The sequence below is a fragment of the Phocoena phocoena genome, chromosome 21 (assembly GCF_963924675.1).
Source record: "Phocoena phocoena chromosome 21, mPhoPho1.1, whole genome shotgun sequence".
Taxonomy (NCBI): Eukaryota; Metazoa; Chordata; class Mammalia; order Artiodactyla; family Phocoenidae; genus Phocoena; species Phocoena phocoena.
In genome coordinates this window covers 6,324,806-6,338,875 of record NC_089239.1, presented here as the reverse complement: position 1 = coordinate 6,338,875, position 14,070 = coordinate 6,324,806, and the positions used below count along the sequence as shown (strand labels likewise).

Here is a 14,070-nt window from a genome sequence, read left to right as displayed (position 1 = left end):
GTGGTCGGCGTTGCTGATGACCAAGCCCAGAGGGGCCTCGTCTCGACAGGTGGCACCGCTGTCCACCTCGTCGTCTAAGCCACAACCCTGGGGTCCTCTTGGACTCCCCCGTCCTCTGTATTCCCACACGTAGGGTCTGTGGTGTCCACGTCCAGAAAGCAGATGTTGTAAATCCATCTACTTTTGTCCGGCCCATGGCCACCACCGGTCGTTTTTTTTTTTTTTTTTTTTTTTTTGCGGTACGCGGGCCTCTCACGGTTGTGGCGGAGCACAGGCTCCGGACGTGCAGGCCCAGCGGCCATGGCTCACGGGCCCAGCCGCTCCGCGGCATGTGGGACCCTCCCGGACCAGGGCACGAACCCGCATCCCCTGCATCAGCAGGCGGACTCCCAACCACTGCGCCACCAGGGAAGCCCCACCGGTCGTTTTAAGCACGGTGGCAGTTTCCTAATGAATCTCCCTGTTCCCGAGGCTATTCTGTCCTCCTCTTCCATCAGCCAGAGTTGTTCCTCTTTGCTTAAACCCTTTCGTTGGCTTCCCTTGTCTTTAGGCTGAGCTCAGACTCTGCTGTGGGCTCCGCGGCTTTCTACACCACCCCTGCCTCCTTCCCACGCCAGACCCTTGCCCAGCCAAACGGGCTTTGGTTCACTTCTCCCCGCCTGCCCCACGGGTTGGGACCGTGACTGTGTGCCGGCCCCTGTACCCCAGCACCGACCACAGTGAACACGGCTGAACGCAGGAGCCAGTAAGTACATCAGGAGTACACAGGAGGTGCAGAATCGCAGAAGTTCAGTTTTAGACGTGTGGCTTTGAGACATCTGTGAGACCAGCTTCTCGGTTCACATTTCCTGTAGGCAGTGAGAAGCACACAGCGTGAGCTCAGGAAAAGTCAAGGTTGGCTTCAGTAGATCTGAGCGCCCTTAGGACACAGGACATAGTTGAAGCTGAAGGATTCGGTGAAGTTGTGACAGAAACGTTCTGAACCTGGATCCAAAGTAAGAATACACTTTGCATCCTGGCTCGTAGGAACGTGTGACACATCTCAACACACGCGTTTGTATCGTTATCGAACAAATTGCACAGAACAGTATCTGCCTTTCTTCATGTGGCTCACTCTGATATCTTCTATTCTGTTTCATTTATTTTAATGCATGTTGCTTGTCCTAGTAACCGTTCTCGTGACTCACCACTGGACTGCGACCCATGGTGTTTCCCTGGAGGACACAGAGTAAGGGACGTAAGGGTGGGCGAGGGAGCCGTGGGCGCCGGGCAGAAGGAGGACATGCACACAGGGGTCAGGGACTTGGAGCGTGGTCCCCTCTCAGGGGCATTACACAGCAGTGACGGTGGTTTCCTGACAGAATCACTGTTTTGGGAGCCAGGTCTTGTAATCATTCCCAGCACAGCCACCGTGGCTGATGGCACAGTCACTTTGAGGAGCCACTGAGGCCACCATTCTGCAAGTAGTGAAGTGTCCCCCGCATCTGTGGGAGGGGGTCCTTCCCACAAAAGGATGAGACTCCACCCTCCGCTCCCCAAACTGCCTGGTCGTGCCCTTAGGGAAACCAGTTTCCTGTGACGTTTTCCAGGTACTGTGGGAGCGTCGTCTAGTCTTTTCTGTGTGTAAAAATGGCAAAGGGATGGTCGAAGTCTGTGTTGAGGGGCCCAGGCACTGGTCTGCAGATTGGGGAGGTTTACCCACGTTCTTGAAACGCCCCAGTTACGCTTGCACATTCCCGGTTATTCATCCACAGAGTTAGCCCCACCTCCCTGCCTCGGCAGGGGGGTTGTGAAGATGCGGGGAAGGGGTAATGTGCAAGGCGGAGCCAGAAAGCCCTGAGCTGCTGTGTGGTGGTGTGACGTTGGTGGGAAAGCTGGGGGAGAGCGGGAGAGAGAAGATGGGGGAAGCCTTGTCTCCAGAGCCCCCTGCAAAGACCACGTCCTGGGTTGTCATCTTTGAACGGTAACTCCAGTTGAACTTGCAGAAGTAAATTAATTTCTACTTCCTTAGAACGCTGAATCAGCATTGCATAAAGAACTTGCAATATTCAAAACACTGACTAAGAAGTCTGTTTAGGGCTTCCCTGGTGGCACAGTGGTTGAGAGTCTGCCTGCCGATTCAGGGGACACGGGTTTGTGTCCTGATCCAGGAAGATCCCGCATGCTGCGGGGCGGCTGGGCCCGTGAGCCATGGCCGCTGAGCCTGCGTGTCCGGAGCCTGTGCTCTGCAGCGGGAGGGGCCACAACAGTGAGGGGCCCGCGTACCGCAAAAGAAAAAAGAAGTCTATTTAGTCTAGCCTGTGCCTCTGTATGCCTCTGGGTGTTGCTCTGAAGGGCATTCGTGTTGCAGTCTCTGCCCAGCACCAGGGGGCGGCCAGGGCCAAGTATCAAAGATGGGAGGATGGTCATCTCTCTTTTCAGCTGCTGGTCTACAGCATCTTTCACTTAGGAGTCAATCTTCTATTTTTTCAAAGAAATCTTAAACTTCTTAAAAGTTGAGTTCACTTGGCTTTTCCAGTGTGTCTCCGTTAGAAGTGGCAGGGGGGACACTGCTCTAACAGGTTCAAGGACAAATGGGGTGAGCCTAACAGATTAGGGATCCTGATTTCTCTCATCGCAAGGATGTGAGCAGAGAATTACTTTGTGGCATCTGCGCTCACTGTGAACTTACAGCCAAGACTCCCCTGGGTCCCACTGTCTGCAGACAGGTCTTTGTGGGTCCTCAAGGGTGAATGCTTTGTGGGACAGGGAGAAAGACCAGGGGTTGTGAAGCAGGACCCTTTTGGAAGGATGTGATTGATCTGATTGGTTTAGCATCTTTATTAAACACGTACTAGATTGCCCAGCCCAGGAAGAGATGGTCAGGCCAGATATTGGTGATGGTAGATTCTGTAGGCTTTCTGTGCTGTTTGATAAACAGTATAAAGGACTGCGGAATGTAAAAAGCTAAATAAATCCTAGAGGACTGGAAAAGGCAGCTAAAATAGGCCACGGCTATAAATTCCTCATAAGAGCTGTTGCATTTTGAGCCATGGGGCTTGTGGTGTACAGCCAGGCAGAGGGAGTGGCTGGGAGAGCTGCCGGCTGCAGAGCCACTCGTCCAGGTGTATTTGTCCCCATCTAAGGCCTGATCTTCCAGCTCGGAACGCTGCCCCTTCCAGACACCTCATTTGTTAGAGCAAAGTCATTAAACAAGTGGGCGGACTGAATTCATTTATCCTCTCGAGGATGAATGAGATGCAGACCTCCAGAACAGACACTATTTCCCTTACTAAGAAAACTTGGCTTATTTCCCAAACCCTCGCTAACACGAGGGTCATGGAAGGCACAGGGGATCAGCTTCCCAGAGTTGCCTTGTCTTAGGGATTCTGATTTAGAATAATTAAAACAAAAGACTGATTTTAAAATGTAATAATTTAGAATCGGAAATGTGACGAGATGAACCAAATGTGTGGGCTGGACCTAGTAGGCAGGTTACACGGGAAGCGGGACAGTTGGGAGGAGTCTTGATGGGCATCGTGGCATGGGAGGTGGGGGGATGAGTCAGATGTCCAGTGTGTGAGCGACCGACAGCAGACGATCATGATCTCATCCTTTCTGGGTCGGGAGTCCTGGGGCAGCTTCACTGAGTGCCTCTGACTCGGGGCCTCTCCCCAGCCGCTCTCAGGGTACTGACCAGGGCTGGGGTCACCTCCAGGCTCAACTTGGGTGGATCTGCTTCCAAGCTGTCTCCCTTGGCCGTTGGCAGAGATGGCTGTTCCTTGCCACGTGGCCTCTCCACAGATCTTCTCACAGCCGGAGCCTCTCTGTCAACGAGTGACACCGCATGACTTACCACTTTCTGTGCTTTAGATGGGGGTCACTGGGTCCAGCCTAACTCAAGGGGAGGAGGCTACCCAAAAGGACTCAGACAGGGGGTGGGGTCACTGGGGGCCATTTTAGGGCTGCCAGCCCCTAGTAGCTTCTGGCTCTGGTGATGGAGCTCCCCCAGGATAGAAGGTGTTTCTGGGGGGCCTCGGGCATCTGTCAGCATGGTGGGCTGGCCTCCCCCAGATGGTGCTGGAACGGGCACTGCCAGCTCGTGGCTTTTGCATTTTCCCTTTTCTGTGGCCTCAGCCAGGGGTTTGTCTGTTGGACCCTTGGCTGAGGGCAGTGAAGATCTAGGTAAAATTTATGTGCATGTTCTTGAGCATTTTCTAGAGAGAGGGTGAGTCCATAATGACCCTGAAAAGTTTAAAAACCACTGGTCTACATTGACCTTGGACTTCCTGTTCAAGCTCGATTCAAACAAGATACCAGAGCCCGACTGATGACAGTCAGTAGCTAATTGATCAGTTATGCTGACATTGAAGATTATTAAGATTATTCCCTAATCCTAACCCTAACTCTAATAATTTTTTTAAAAAAAGATTCCCAGGTCACCTTGGTGGGCATTTTGGGTGTTAATTAGATCAGCTTTTTCCCCCATTTATACAAAAAGTTAACATAGGTGAGAGGAAATAACCCCCAAAAATGCTTTTTAGGAAAAAAAATGGTACAAAGCCCACGTTCTTGTGAAAAACAAAATCCTAACTGAATGTGGCTCCCAGGAACCCAGGTTTATGGCAAAAATCAAGCTGGCACCTCAGAAGGTGACATGTTGATGGAAGGGAACTGAAAACTCAGTGTCGGGAAGACCCAGGACATGGAAATGCAGCCCAGACCCTGGCGTCTGTGCACGTGACAACATCGCTGGGTCTCCGCATGCCAGCCCTCGGGGCCACTGAAATTCCCTGTGATCCTGAATCATCCCGGGGTGGGGTCAGAGTTCACATATATTTGCCATTTCTACCTGCTTAGGCCTGAAAGTCATTTTAGAAACATTTCCATCCAAAGTGGCCAAATAATAGTACACACAAAGCATCTATATGTAAAAAGGTTGACACTTTCCTGGGAATTTATTTACATGGAACACGTCATCCCCAGAGATCCACAGGTTCACGAGACATTAACCACAGATGGTTTTCTCTTTTATGCACATGACTCTCTGGTAACTGACCTCTATAATTACACTGTCTCCTTTTTGGATGAGAAGAAAACTTCTCTAGGCCGTCCGTTAAAACAGAAGCTAAGACCTCCCTGATATTCGTTAGAACGGGTTTTCCTTCAGATCGTACTGTAACTAGGTGTTTTCTTTTTAAGCCTCCCCTGCTGTTTTTTCCCCTTCAAACGTGTTTTTTAAAGGGTGTGATCAGTTTCTTCAGGAGGAAGTTATCGGAGGATATTTGGGGTTTAGAAGCTGAGGAGTGGACGTCTTACCTGTGCCCTCTCCCCCAACAGGCACTGCTGGAGTCCCTGGGGGAGAAGGGCCCTGTGTCTGTGGCCTGTGGAGGGGAGAGCCCGCTGGACAGCATCTGCCTCAGTGAATCAGACAAGACCGCCGTGCTCACCCTGATACGAGAAGAGGTAAAGGCTTCCTCGCTGCATCCACTTCTGGCTCCGTTTCTTTGTAAAGCCCGTGTGCCAGTGGGTAGCTTCCATCTCTGCTGGCTTGAGTTCTTTCTCCCTGGCTGGAAGTCCCTGTTTCCTCCACCTGTAGCTCGTATCAAGGGCTCCCTGTAAAACGCCTCGCTGGAGCTGGATTCCTGGCCTCCTGGTATCCAGAGGGCAAAGCTGACGCTTGGAAACATCCTTGAGAACTTTTGTGCACTTCTTTATCTTTTAGCCCTGAAGTTTTACATGTCGCATTTTGCCAACTTTACCCACGTATGTAACTAAATCAGCACCTTCATTTCACAGAGGATATATGCTCCTGCCTAAAAGTTTCTTAAATTCTAGACTTGCAGGAATGTAACATTGTTTCCTACCTTCATCCATTCTTTTTTTTCTTGTTTCTTTTTCCTTTCAGAGTTATTTTATTCAGAAACAAGCAATTATAAATATACGTGTCTTTTCTTCCCTCTTTTAGACAAATGGTAGAATACTGCATATACCATTCTGTACCTTGCTTTTCTCACTTAAAAATACATCATGGTGATCATTCCATATTAGTATTTAATGCATGCCTACTTCTTTGTCTTTTTATAAATTTATTTATTTATTATTATTTTTAAAATTTTATTTATTTTATCGATTTATTTTTTTGGCTGCATTGGGTCTTTGTTGCTGTGCGCAGGCTTTCTCTAGTTGTGGTGAGCGGGGGCTACTCTTCATTGCAGTGCGCAGGCTTCTCATTGCAGTGGCTTCTCTTGTTGCAGAGTATGGGCTCTAGGCGCACGGGCTTCAGTAGTTGCCGCACGCAGGCTCAGTAGTTGTGGCGCACGGGCTTAGTTGCTCCGCAGCATGTGGGATCTTCCCAGACCAGGGTTCGAACCTGTGTCCCCTGCATTGGCAGGCAGATTCTTAACCACTGCGCCACTAGGGAAGCCCGCATGCCTACTTCTTTTTCACATCTGTATAGTGTCCCACAGCCAAATTGGGTCATCAGGGACTTAAGTTCTTGCCATTTCATCCTCAGTGCACTGGCCTGTCCCCTTCAATGTCATAGGTCAGCTCCCCTCATGGTCCTAAGATGGCTGCTGCAGCTCCATACTTCACACTGCAGACATCAATGCCTAGCATTAGAAAACGTCTAATTCTTGCCATTCACCTCTCTTTAGGAGCAAAGTCCTCTTTTTTAGGACTTTCCCAAAAGTCCCCAGCAGACTTCCTCTCACATCTTAATGCCTATAATCCCTTCATCCATTCTTAAATTAAAGAACTCAACTCTCGAATCCCTGTATCGTGTTTATTGAACATCTTCTGTTCAAAATAGATCTCTGCTAGGCCTTTCCTGGGTGATCTGGAAAATATGAAAGATACTGTTAGGTGCCATTAGTTACCTCCCTCCTCTGTTGTGTTTCTCTGCTGTAGTTTATGTGTTTGGTTTGTGTGTTTCTTGATGATTCCACCTTTTTTTTAAGAAGGTACTTCCCTCGGTGTAGCGACTTAATTTTTATAATATAATGAGAGTGGTTAAGTACCTCTGACCTAGGTCTTTGGAACTGTTAAAACATAGCAATAAGTGTCAGCTAGTCCTGTTGTCAAAACAGGCGCTGTGGTAAGGAGGCCCCTACAAAATCCTGTAAATGAGAAAAATGACTTTTTCTTTCTCCTGAGAGTTAAAACTCTAAGAGGACCACCAGGTGCATCGAAGATGTGCCTGATCCCCTGAAGCAGACAGGTTGGCTTCTAGTTCTTGAGATCCTGATAGATGGCACCAAAATAAAGATTGTACCAACTAGAAAGAAGCACAGAGAAGTATAGTCACAGGAGAACGATAGGTGCCCATCTGAGCTCTGTGCAGGGCAAATGGCGTTTGAGGCCTTGAATTTAGAGTGTTTCTCTCCAGTTAGCACGAGCCTCCCAAACGCAGCAATATGGGTTCTGGTCCGGCGAGTAAGATCTTGCCAACAGTGAGATGGAGGCCTCTGCCCGGAGGAACTTCGGGGCCCTATTCTGACCCAATCCGAAATCTCTGCAGAATGAGACTGTCCGCTCAGGCCAACTTCCCCCACTCTGATTTGGTGGCAGTTTCATTTCTCAGCCTAATTAAATTGGCGCTCTGGCGTCGCCCTTGGTTAAGATGAGTCTCCACCAGACAAATGGCTCAGCTGTTGGCGTCCCGACCCAGCAGGGTTCTGGGCCGCTAGCCAGACCCCGGACCGAGCTGGAGTTTACAGAGATGGTAATAACCACTTGCAGCTTTCCTGGGAGAGGTTCTGGTCACCTTCATCCCGGTGACCACGTGACCACGTTCCAGCCTCTCTGCAGCCGAGAGCATCTCCCCAGTGTCGTGAGCATTATACACAGGTGGTGGGGGTTTACTATTCCTAATGTAGATTGACTGCCTTCAGATGGACCTGGTTGTTTTCAGGCTCTAGTCTTAAATTCAAGACATTGAGTAGGTAAAACCAAGCTTTATCTCCACTATAATCTAGATAATCACTAAAGAGATGGAAGCAAATGAATGGAAGAAAAAATACGAAGAAACCCGACAAGAAGTCTTGGAGATGAGGTTAGACTGGAGGTTTGGGGGAGGGGTGGGTACCTTTATGCATTTTTAGATTTAATACAAAGGAAGTGATGACAGTATTTGCTTACACAGAACCAGCTGTTGAGAACTCGAGGGCTTTGCTATTTGCACCTTAATTTGTGACTGATGGTGTCATTTCCTGAGGATTGCCGACCAGTTATTGTATTCAAATGCTGTAGCTCATTTTGGCTTGTTCAGAACATTGCAAATAAGCAGAACCCACATAGTTCTTGTCTTTTGAAAAGACCAATTTGTGCAAAAATATCCATTTGATATTTGATATAATAACAGAAATACAGAGATTTATTGACGTACTCAATTATGGAAACACTGTAATTTCTAAAACGAATTATACGTGGTAGCTTCAGATTTCACAACCACGGAATAGATTATAAAAAGCATGTTAACAGGAAACAAAACTGACTTTACACTGAAATCTTTTTATTTTTGCTGCTCACTCCCTAGAGTTAGGAGCTGTGAAAAAACCAAAGATGGCATCAAAGACTGGGGAGCATAAATAATTTATAAACTGTGCAGTCGGCACTTGAATGATTAAGAAACATTTTAAATATGTCCACTCTAATTTGTGGCTCTTGTATTATTTGGTTTTTTGAGCATTTACCGGGTGTAAGTCCCTGTGCTGGCATGGTGGGGAGGACGGCACGGCCCCTGACCTTGGGGAGCTTACAGCAGCCATCGTAAGAACTTGGATGCAGGGTCAGCGTGATGGGCGCCACCCGTGAGGGGCGGGGGAGTGGTCACTTCTCACGATGGGGGATGAGGTCACAGGGAGGGGCACCCGTCACGGGGCAGGATCAGGAAAGCACTGCACTTCCCTAAAAGAAAGGTTAACACTACAGGGCGATCTTTAAACCTCTTTGAATAACTAAAATACTTCTGGAATTAGGACAATCAAATAAAACCCGGATCTGAATCAGAGGGGACCCACTACCTGTAAGAGTGGTTTGGGGCCAGGGGAAGCCTGAACTCAGGTCAGGTCTCTTAGGAAGAGCCCCAAGAGTGTCATTAACTTATTTTGTAAAAGATTCACTTCTCTAAGCAGAATTCACGTATTGCCTTGGGGTCATTCACACAAGTGCAAAGAAAAGGTGAAGGCAGTTGTTTCTGTAAATAGAACAAAAACCTGGTTAAACAAAATCTCAAGAAAAACTTTTCTGAACATTAACAAATCTTAGGTTAAGCGTAAAAAAAGGAGAGCCCCAAAGCAGGTAACTGGGTTATGTGAGTTTGTCAGCACATGTTAACGTGTTTAATTGTTTGGGGCAGCCTTTCTCCAGCTTCCATTGTTAATAAAATTCTCTTCTGATAAGAGTTTTTGTTTGTTTGTTTAAGGAAAATTGTGGCTGAGTATGAGAAGACCATTGCCCAAATGATCGGTAAGGAAGTTTTCTTCTAGGGTACGAGCCATGGGATCCAAAGGTGATCTTCAAATCAGAATATAAACGTCAGTTTGTCCATCCCGGAGATACAAGCGATTCTTATTATTTGCAGTAGTTGATGAAGTTTCCCAAACACTGAATTAGCCGATACTGAATCATTGATCCTCAGGAAAGCTTTGCCTTATGGGTGTTTCTGTCTAAAGACACCTTATTTAAGGTGTACTGTGGACTCTAACATTGAGCTCACGGCCAGTTCATGCCAGTTCATGCCAGGACAGAGCTCATCTCACACGTGTTTTCCCCCTAAGACACCTCCAGCCCTGTGGCTCTTAGGACACGAGACAGCCCTGCAGTCTAGGCTTGGGGCCCATTTCAAAATCCCCAACAGGAAGCACAAAAATGCCAAAAACGTGGCCCTGAGTAGACTGAAAAGGACACTTGTTTGCAGTGTGAAACGAGGCAGAGCATCGCCTTGTCCAGCTTCAGCCGAGAACGTGCCCGGCAGGTGACTCCAGTTCTCTGCCGTTCCACGCGTGTCCCCGAACGGCCGGGGGCGCACCACACCTACTGATTTGGGGTCTACACATAGAAATAGCGAGCAGGGAATCTGCAGATAATGGGGACCACTGTCGTTAGGTTCCTTTTAGAGGACGGCAGACACTCGAGTTCCAGCACCAGGGTGGGCGGCCTCACCTCGTCCTTCGTACCCCCGGGGGGACGTCTCTGCTCTACGCAGCGGCGGCCTCACTGCGCTGCAGGTGGTGCTTTCCCTGCGCCAGACCCATCGATGCCTTTAGAGAAGGACAGCGCTTCACCCTCCTGCGTTGCATTTAGAATCTCTCGTAGCCTCGGTTGTAAGGACCGACTCCCTAAGTCAGTCAGGTCTTCCTGCATTAACTTAGGCGGCGAGATGATTTTTTCTGCCGTCCGCATCACCTGACGCCTGGGTAGACGCACGGCTCACGCCCTGAGCTCCTCTGGGTCTCCACTCCCATCTCTCCTCTGGCAGAGACTGCTCACCCCTCTTTCCCGGCTGTGTTGTCACCATGTCTCCCCCGCCAGAAAGTCAGTCCTTGAGGGTGGAACCTTTGTTACCTTACCTGCTGGGTTCCCCGACCCAGCGTACTGCCTGGTGGCTCGGGAGGGCGGCTGTGCGCTGTGTGTTGAGAGAACGTGCGTTGCTTCTGATCATGACTCACAGAAGATGAACAGAGGACGAGTATGACCTCTCAGAAGAGCTTCCAGCAGCTGACCATGGAGAAGGAGCAGGCCCTGGCCGACCTAAACTCGGTGGAAAGGTCCCTCTCCGACCTATTCAGGAGATACGAGAACCTGAAAGGCGTCCTGGAAGGGTTCAAGAAGGTAGCCCGTCCTTTGCCTTCTGCCTCCCTGGTGGTGTGTCTTCTTGATAATGGGTCTTCAAACGCACGTGCCAGAGGTGCAGGTGGCCTAGAAACAGGGAATCGGGGCCCCTGGGTGGCATGTCTTGGTCTCCCCTGGGTCAGGTCAGGGAGCCTTGGACACGACCAGAGTGGCATGGAGTGTGAGAACCGTGGGACCCTCAGACTTAGGAGAATTCTAGAAATGTTCTTTTTGATTATTCACCAATTTAATGTTAGTAAAAGTAAAAGGGAGTCAAGCCATAGCACTGAAAAATACAGGCTGCATATTCTGGAAGAAAGTAAGTGTAAAGTTTCAAATTTAGTGTAAGTGGGCATATTGATTTGATCTGGTTGTACACCATCACTAAGACACATTTATAGCAGTGAACACTTTTTTTTTTCTCTCATATTAACCATAAAAATGACTGTCCGGTTTGTCTAAAATGGGGATCAGATTGCCCTTCAGTTTTGAATATCTGCCCTTCCTAGAGCAGGTGTGTCAGTGTAACTTACTGTATGACTTGAAAGTTAATACATGAAGAAGTTATCTACAGTTTCTTCAGTGAGAATTATTTGTGTCTGTTTCAAACTACCATGGAGTCTTATTTGGAGGCATCTGAATGTATTAGGTTTTTTCATTTTTTTTTTTTTAATGAAAACCCCGATATGTGGTATGCTACTAGTAGAAGGAAAACAAAATGACTTGTTTCTTTCATGTTAAATTGTCACTTGGGAACAGAATGAAGAAGCCTTGAAAAAATGTGCCCAGGATTACTTAGCCAGAGTTAAACAAGAGGAGCAGCGGTACCAGGCCCTGAAAATCCACGCGGAGGAAAAACTGGACAAGTAAGAGCTTGTGCATAAGAATTTCACTTTTCGTGATGTTGTGGGAAGATTGACAGGAGAGGAAAAAAAAATCACTACTTTGCAATTCCAGGTGGCACGTGTGTGTACCTGGGTGTCTTATTTAGTTTTTTGAATAGGTGGACTCTACACAAGGTTCAGACATTAAAAAGAATAAAAAAATACAGTCTCTCCCTCCCACTCTCTCCCCCTCCCAATGGGTTCCCACCTCTTTCCTCACCCCAGGAAATCATTCTTTTATCCTCCCAGACATCCTTTTCCCCCTTCTTTTCCCCTCACCCCAGCTGTATTGGGCTATAATTGACATAAGACATTGTGTAAGTTTAAGGTGTACAACACTGATTTGATACATTTACATACATATCACCATAGAGTTAGCTAATGTGCCATCATGTCACATAATTACCATTTTTTAAATGTGAGAATCTCCTTTTTTAATGGAGATTTTTAATTAATAAAGTTGCTTGTAGGTCTGTGTTTCATAGATGCCAGTGGTTAGTATCCTGACTCATTGGCTGTGTTAATCCACAGAGATCCTACCTGTTATTGTACTGGGTTAAAAAAAAATCTAAGATTGTTGTAGAAACTGTCATGTGATTCTGTTTTCTGGTGGCATGTGAATGTTGAAGGGTCCCGTGTGCCTTTTAGGTTGATTCTGCCATTGGTTTGCATCATGGAAATCTCCTTAGCAGTTGTGTGTAAATTGAATTTTTATAAATTAAAATTGAATTACATAGCTCACCAATTCCTCTTTTTCCTCTATGGTGGAGTCAGTTCTCCTAGTTCTGTGTCACAGGCGTCAGCGGTTAGCATCCCAGTCGTGAGCCACAACTGATGACAAACCATGTGCTTTTTGTCCCTTCGTTCCATAAACAGAGCCAATGAGGAGATTGCTCAGGTTCGAACAAAAGCAAAGGCTGAGAGCGCCGCTCTCCACGCAGGGCTCCGGAAAGAGCAGATGAAGGTGGAGTCCCTGGAAAGGGCCCTTCAGCAGAAGGTAAGAGGGGACCCACCGAGACCTTTGTTTTTCCTCCTCGGCTGCAGCTCCCATGTCGTCTGGATGAAAGGGGCTTATCTCTGCGCAGACGCTTCACTCCAGCTCCTTTGGGAAGTGACTCAGGTGGCAACAGGTACTCCCAGGTGTATTAGTGGGACCTGGCCACAGGCAGGGTACAGAGAGGAGGTTGCATTAACTGAAGCTCAGAGGACCAAACGCTTAGGCTCCGAAGCTACCTATTTTCTCTTTCCGTTTTGTTTTTTTCTGTAATATAATATGTGAAGCCATCTTCCCCCTTCATCGCAATTTTCCCCTCCAGGGGGACATTTGGCAACGTCTGGGGGTATATTTGGTTGTCACGACTGGGAGAGGTTACAGGCATCTAGTGCGTAGAGGCCAGAGATGGTGCTGAACACCCTGTGGTGCCCAGGATGTGCCCCACACCGAGACTGGCCCTGCCCAGATGTGGTCAAGAAACTCTGCTATAGAAGTAAAAATCAGTGGTGATAACGATCCCCATTCTTTTGCTAATTAGTGACTCTTAGACTTCATTTTCTGTGCCTCTAGTGTTTTTCTTACTGTGTCTCCAATCATGTTGTCAGGCCTGTGGCATCCATTCAGCCAGGGCAGGGGTTTTTATCGTGGAGTCTGATAACCCCTAAGACAGTGGCCCCTGGGATACTTAGACTCTGGAATCCCAGGTCCCTGGGGATGCTCATGGATCAAGTGAGGCCCAGATACTTTTTTTTTTTTTCTTCTTTTCTTTTTTACAAATAACCCCAAGTAATTCCTATGATAGCAAGGAAGTTTAACAAACAAACTTCAAGGACAGACTTCAGAGGGCCAGTAATTACCCTTACCCCCTACTCAATGTAAGCATAACTTTGTGAACACAAGACCATTTCTCAGGGGAGAAGGTATAGAGCTTTCCTTTCTTTACAGGGTTTCTGGTGTAGAAAAGTTAAGAACCACTGAGTTGGGTTGCCTAGGGAGGAGTATAGCCAGTCTGGGGACTATTTCACTGTGATCCGTTATCTTGGGATACAGACTGCATCATCACATCATTTATCTTTCAGAACCAAGAAATTGAAGAACTGACAAAAATCTGTGACGAGCTGATTGCAAAGCTGGGAAAGACGGACTGAGTTTCCCCTGTTAGCTCAGCAGATCTGCATTTGGCTGCTTCTCTGGTGACCACGATTATCTTGCCTTATCCAGGAATAATTGCCCCTTTGCAGAGAAAAAAAAAAAAACCACGGAACTTTACAAAAGCACATACCTACCGCTGCCTGTCCCGCTTTGCTGCCGACGCACCCGCCCGGGAGGCGCCGCTGGAGGATTTACTTCGCAGCCGCTGAACGAGTGGCCTGACGG

The 14,070-nt window shown here is 47.9% G+C and overlaps 1 protein-coding gene across 13 annotated transcripts in view; it reads left to right on the top strand.

Annotated features, from left to right (window-relative positions):
- The window catches only part of TACC1 (transforming acidic coiled-coil containing protein 1), a 90,032-nt gene extending 76,191 nt beyond the window's left edge, over window positions 1-13,841 (top strand). For 11 of the 13 annotated variants that reach the window (XM_065900060.1, XM_065900051.1, XM_065900050.1 and 8 more), the window contains 7 exons: window positions 5,320-5,445; window positions 7,959-8,035; window positions 9,407-9,450; window positions 10,655-10,815; window positions 11,575-11,681; window positions 12,576-12,696; window positions 13,773-13,841. In XM_065900060.1, coding sequence (XP_065756132.1) covers window positions 5,320-5,445; window positions 7,959-8,035; window positions 9,407-9,450; window positions 10,655-10,815; window positions 11,575-11,681; window positions 12,576-12,696; window positions 13,773-13,841 — 705 coding nt within the window. The remainder of the gene's footprint in view (window positions 1-5,319; window positions 5,446-7,958; window positions 8,036-9,406; window positions 9,451-10,654; window positions 10,816-11,574; window positions 11,682-12,575; window positions 12,697-13,772) is intronic. The other 2 variants (XM_065900056.1, XM_065900053.1) reach the window with 1 other exon arrangement.
- Window positions 13,842-14,070: the final 229 nt, after the last annotated feature.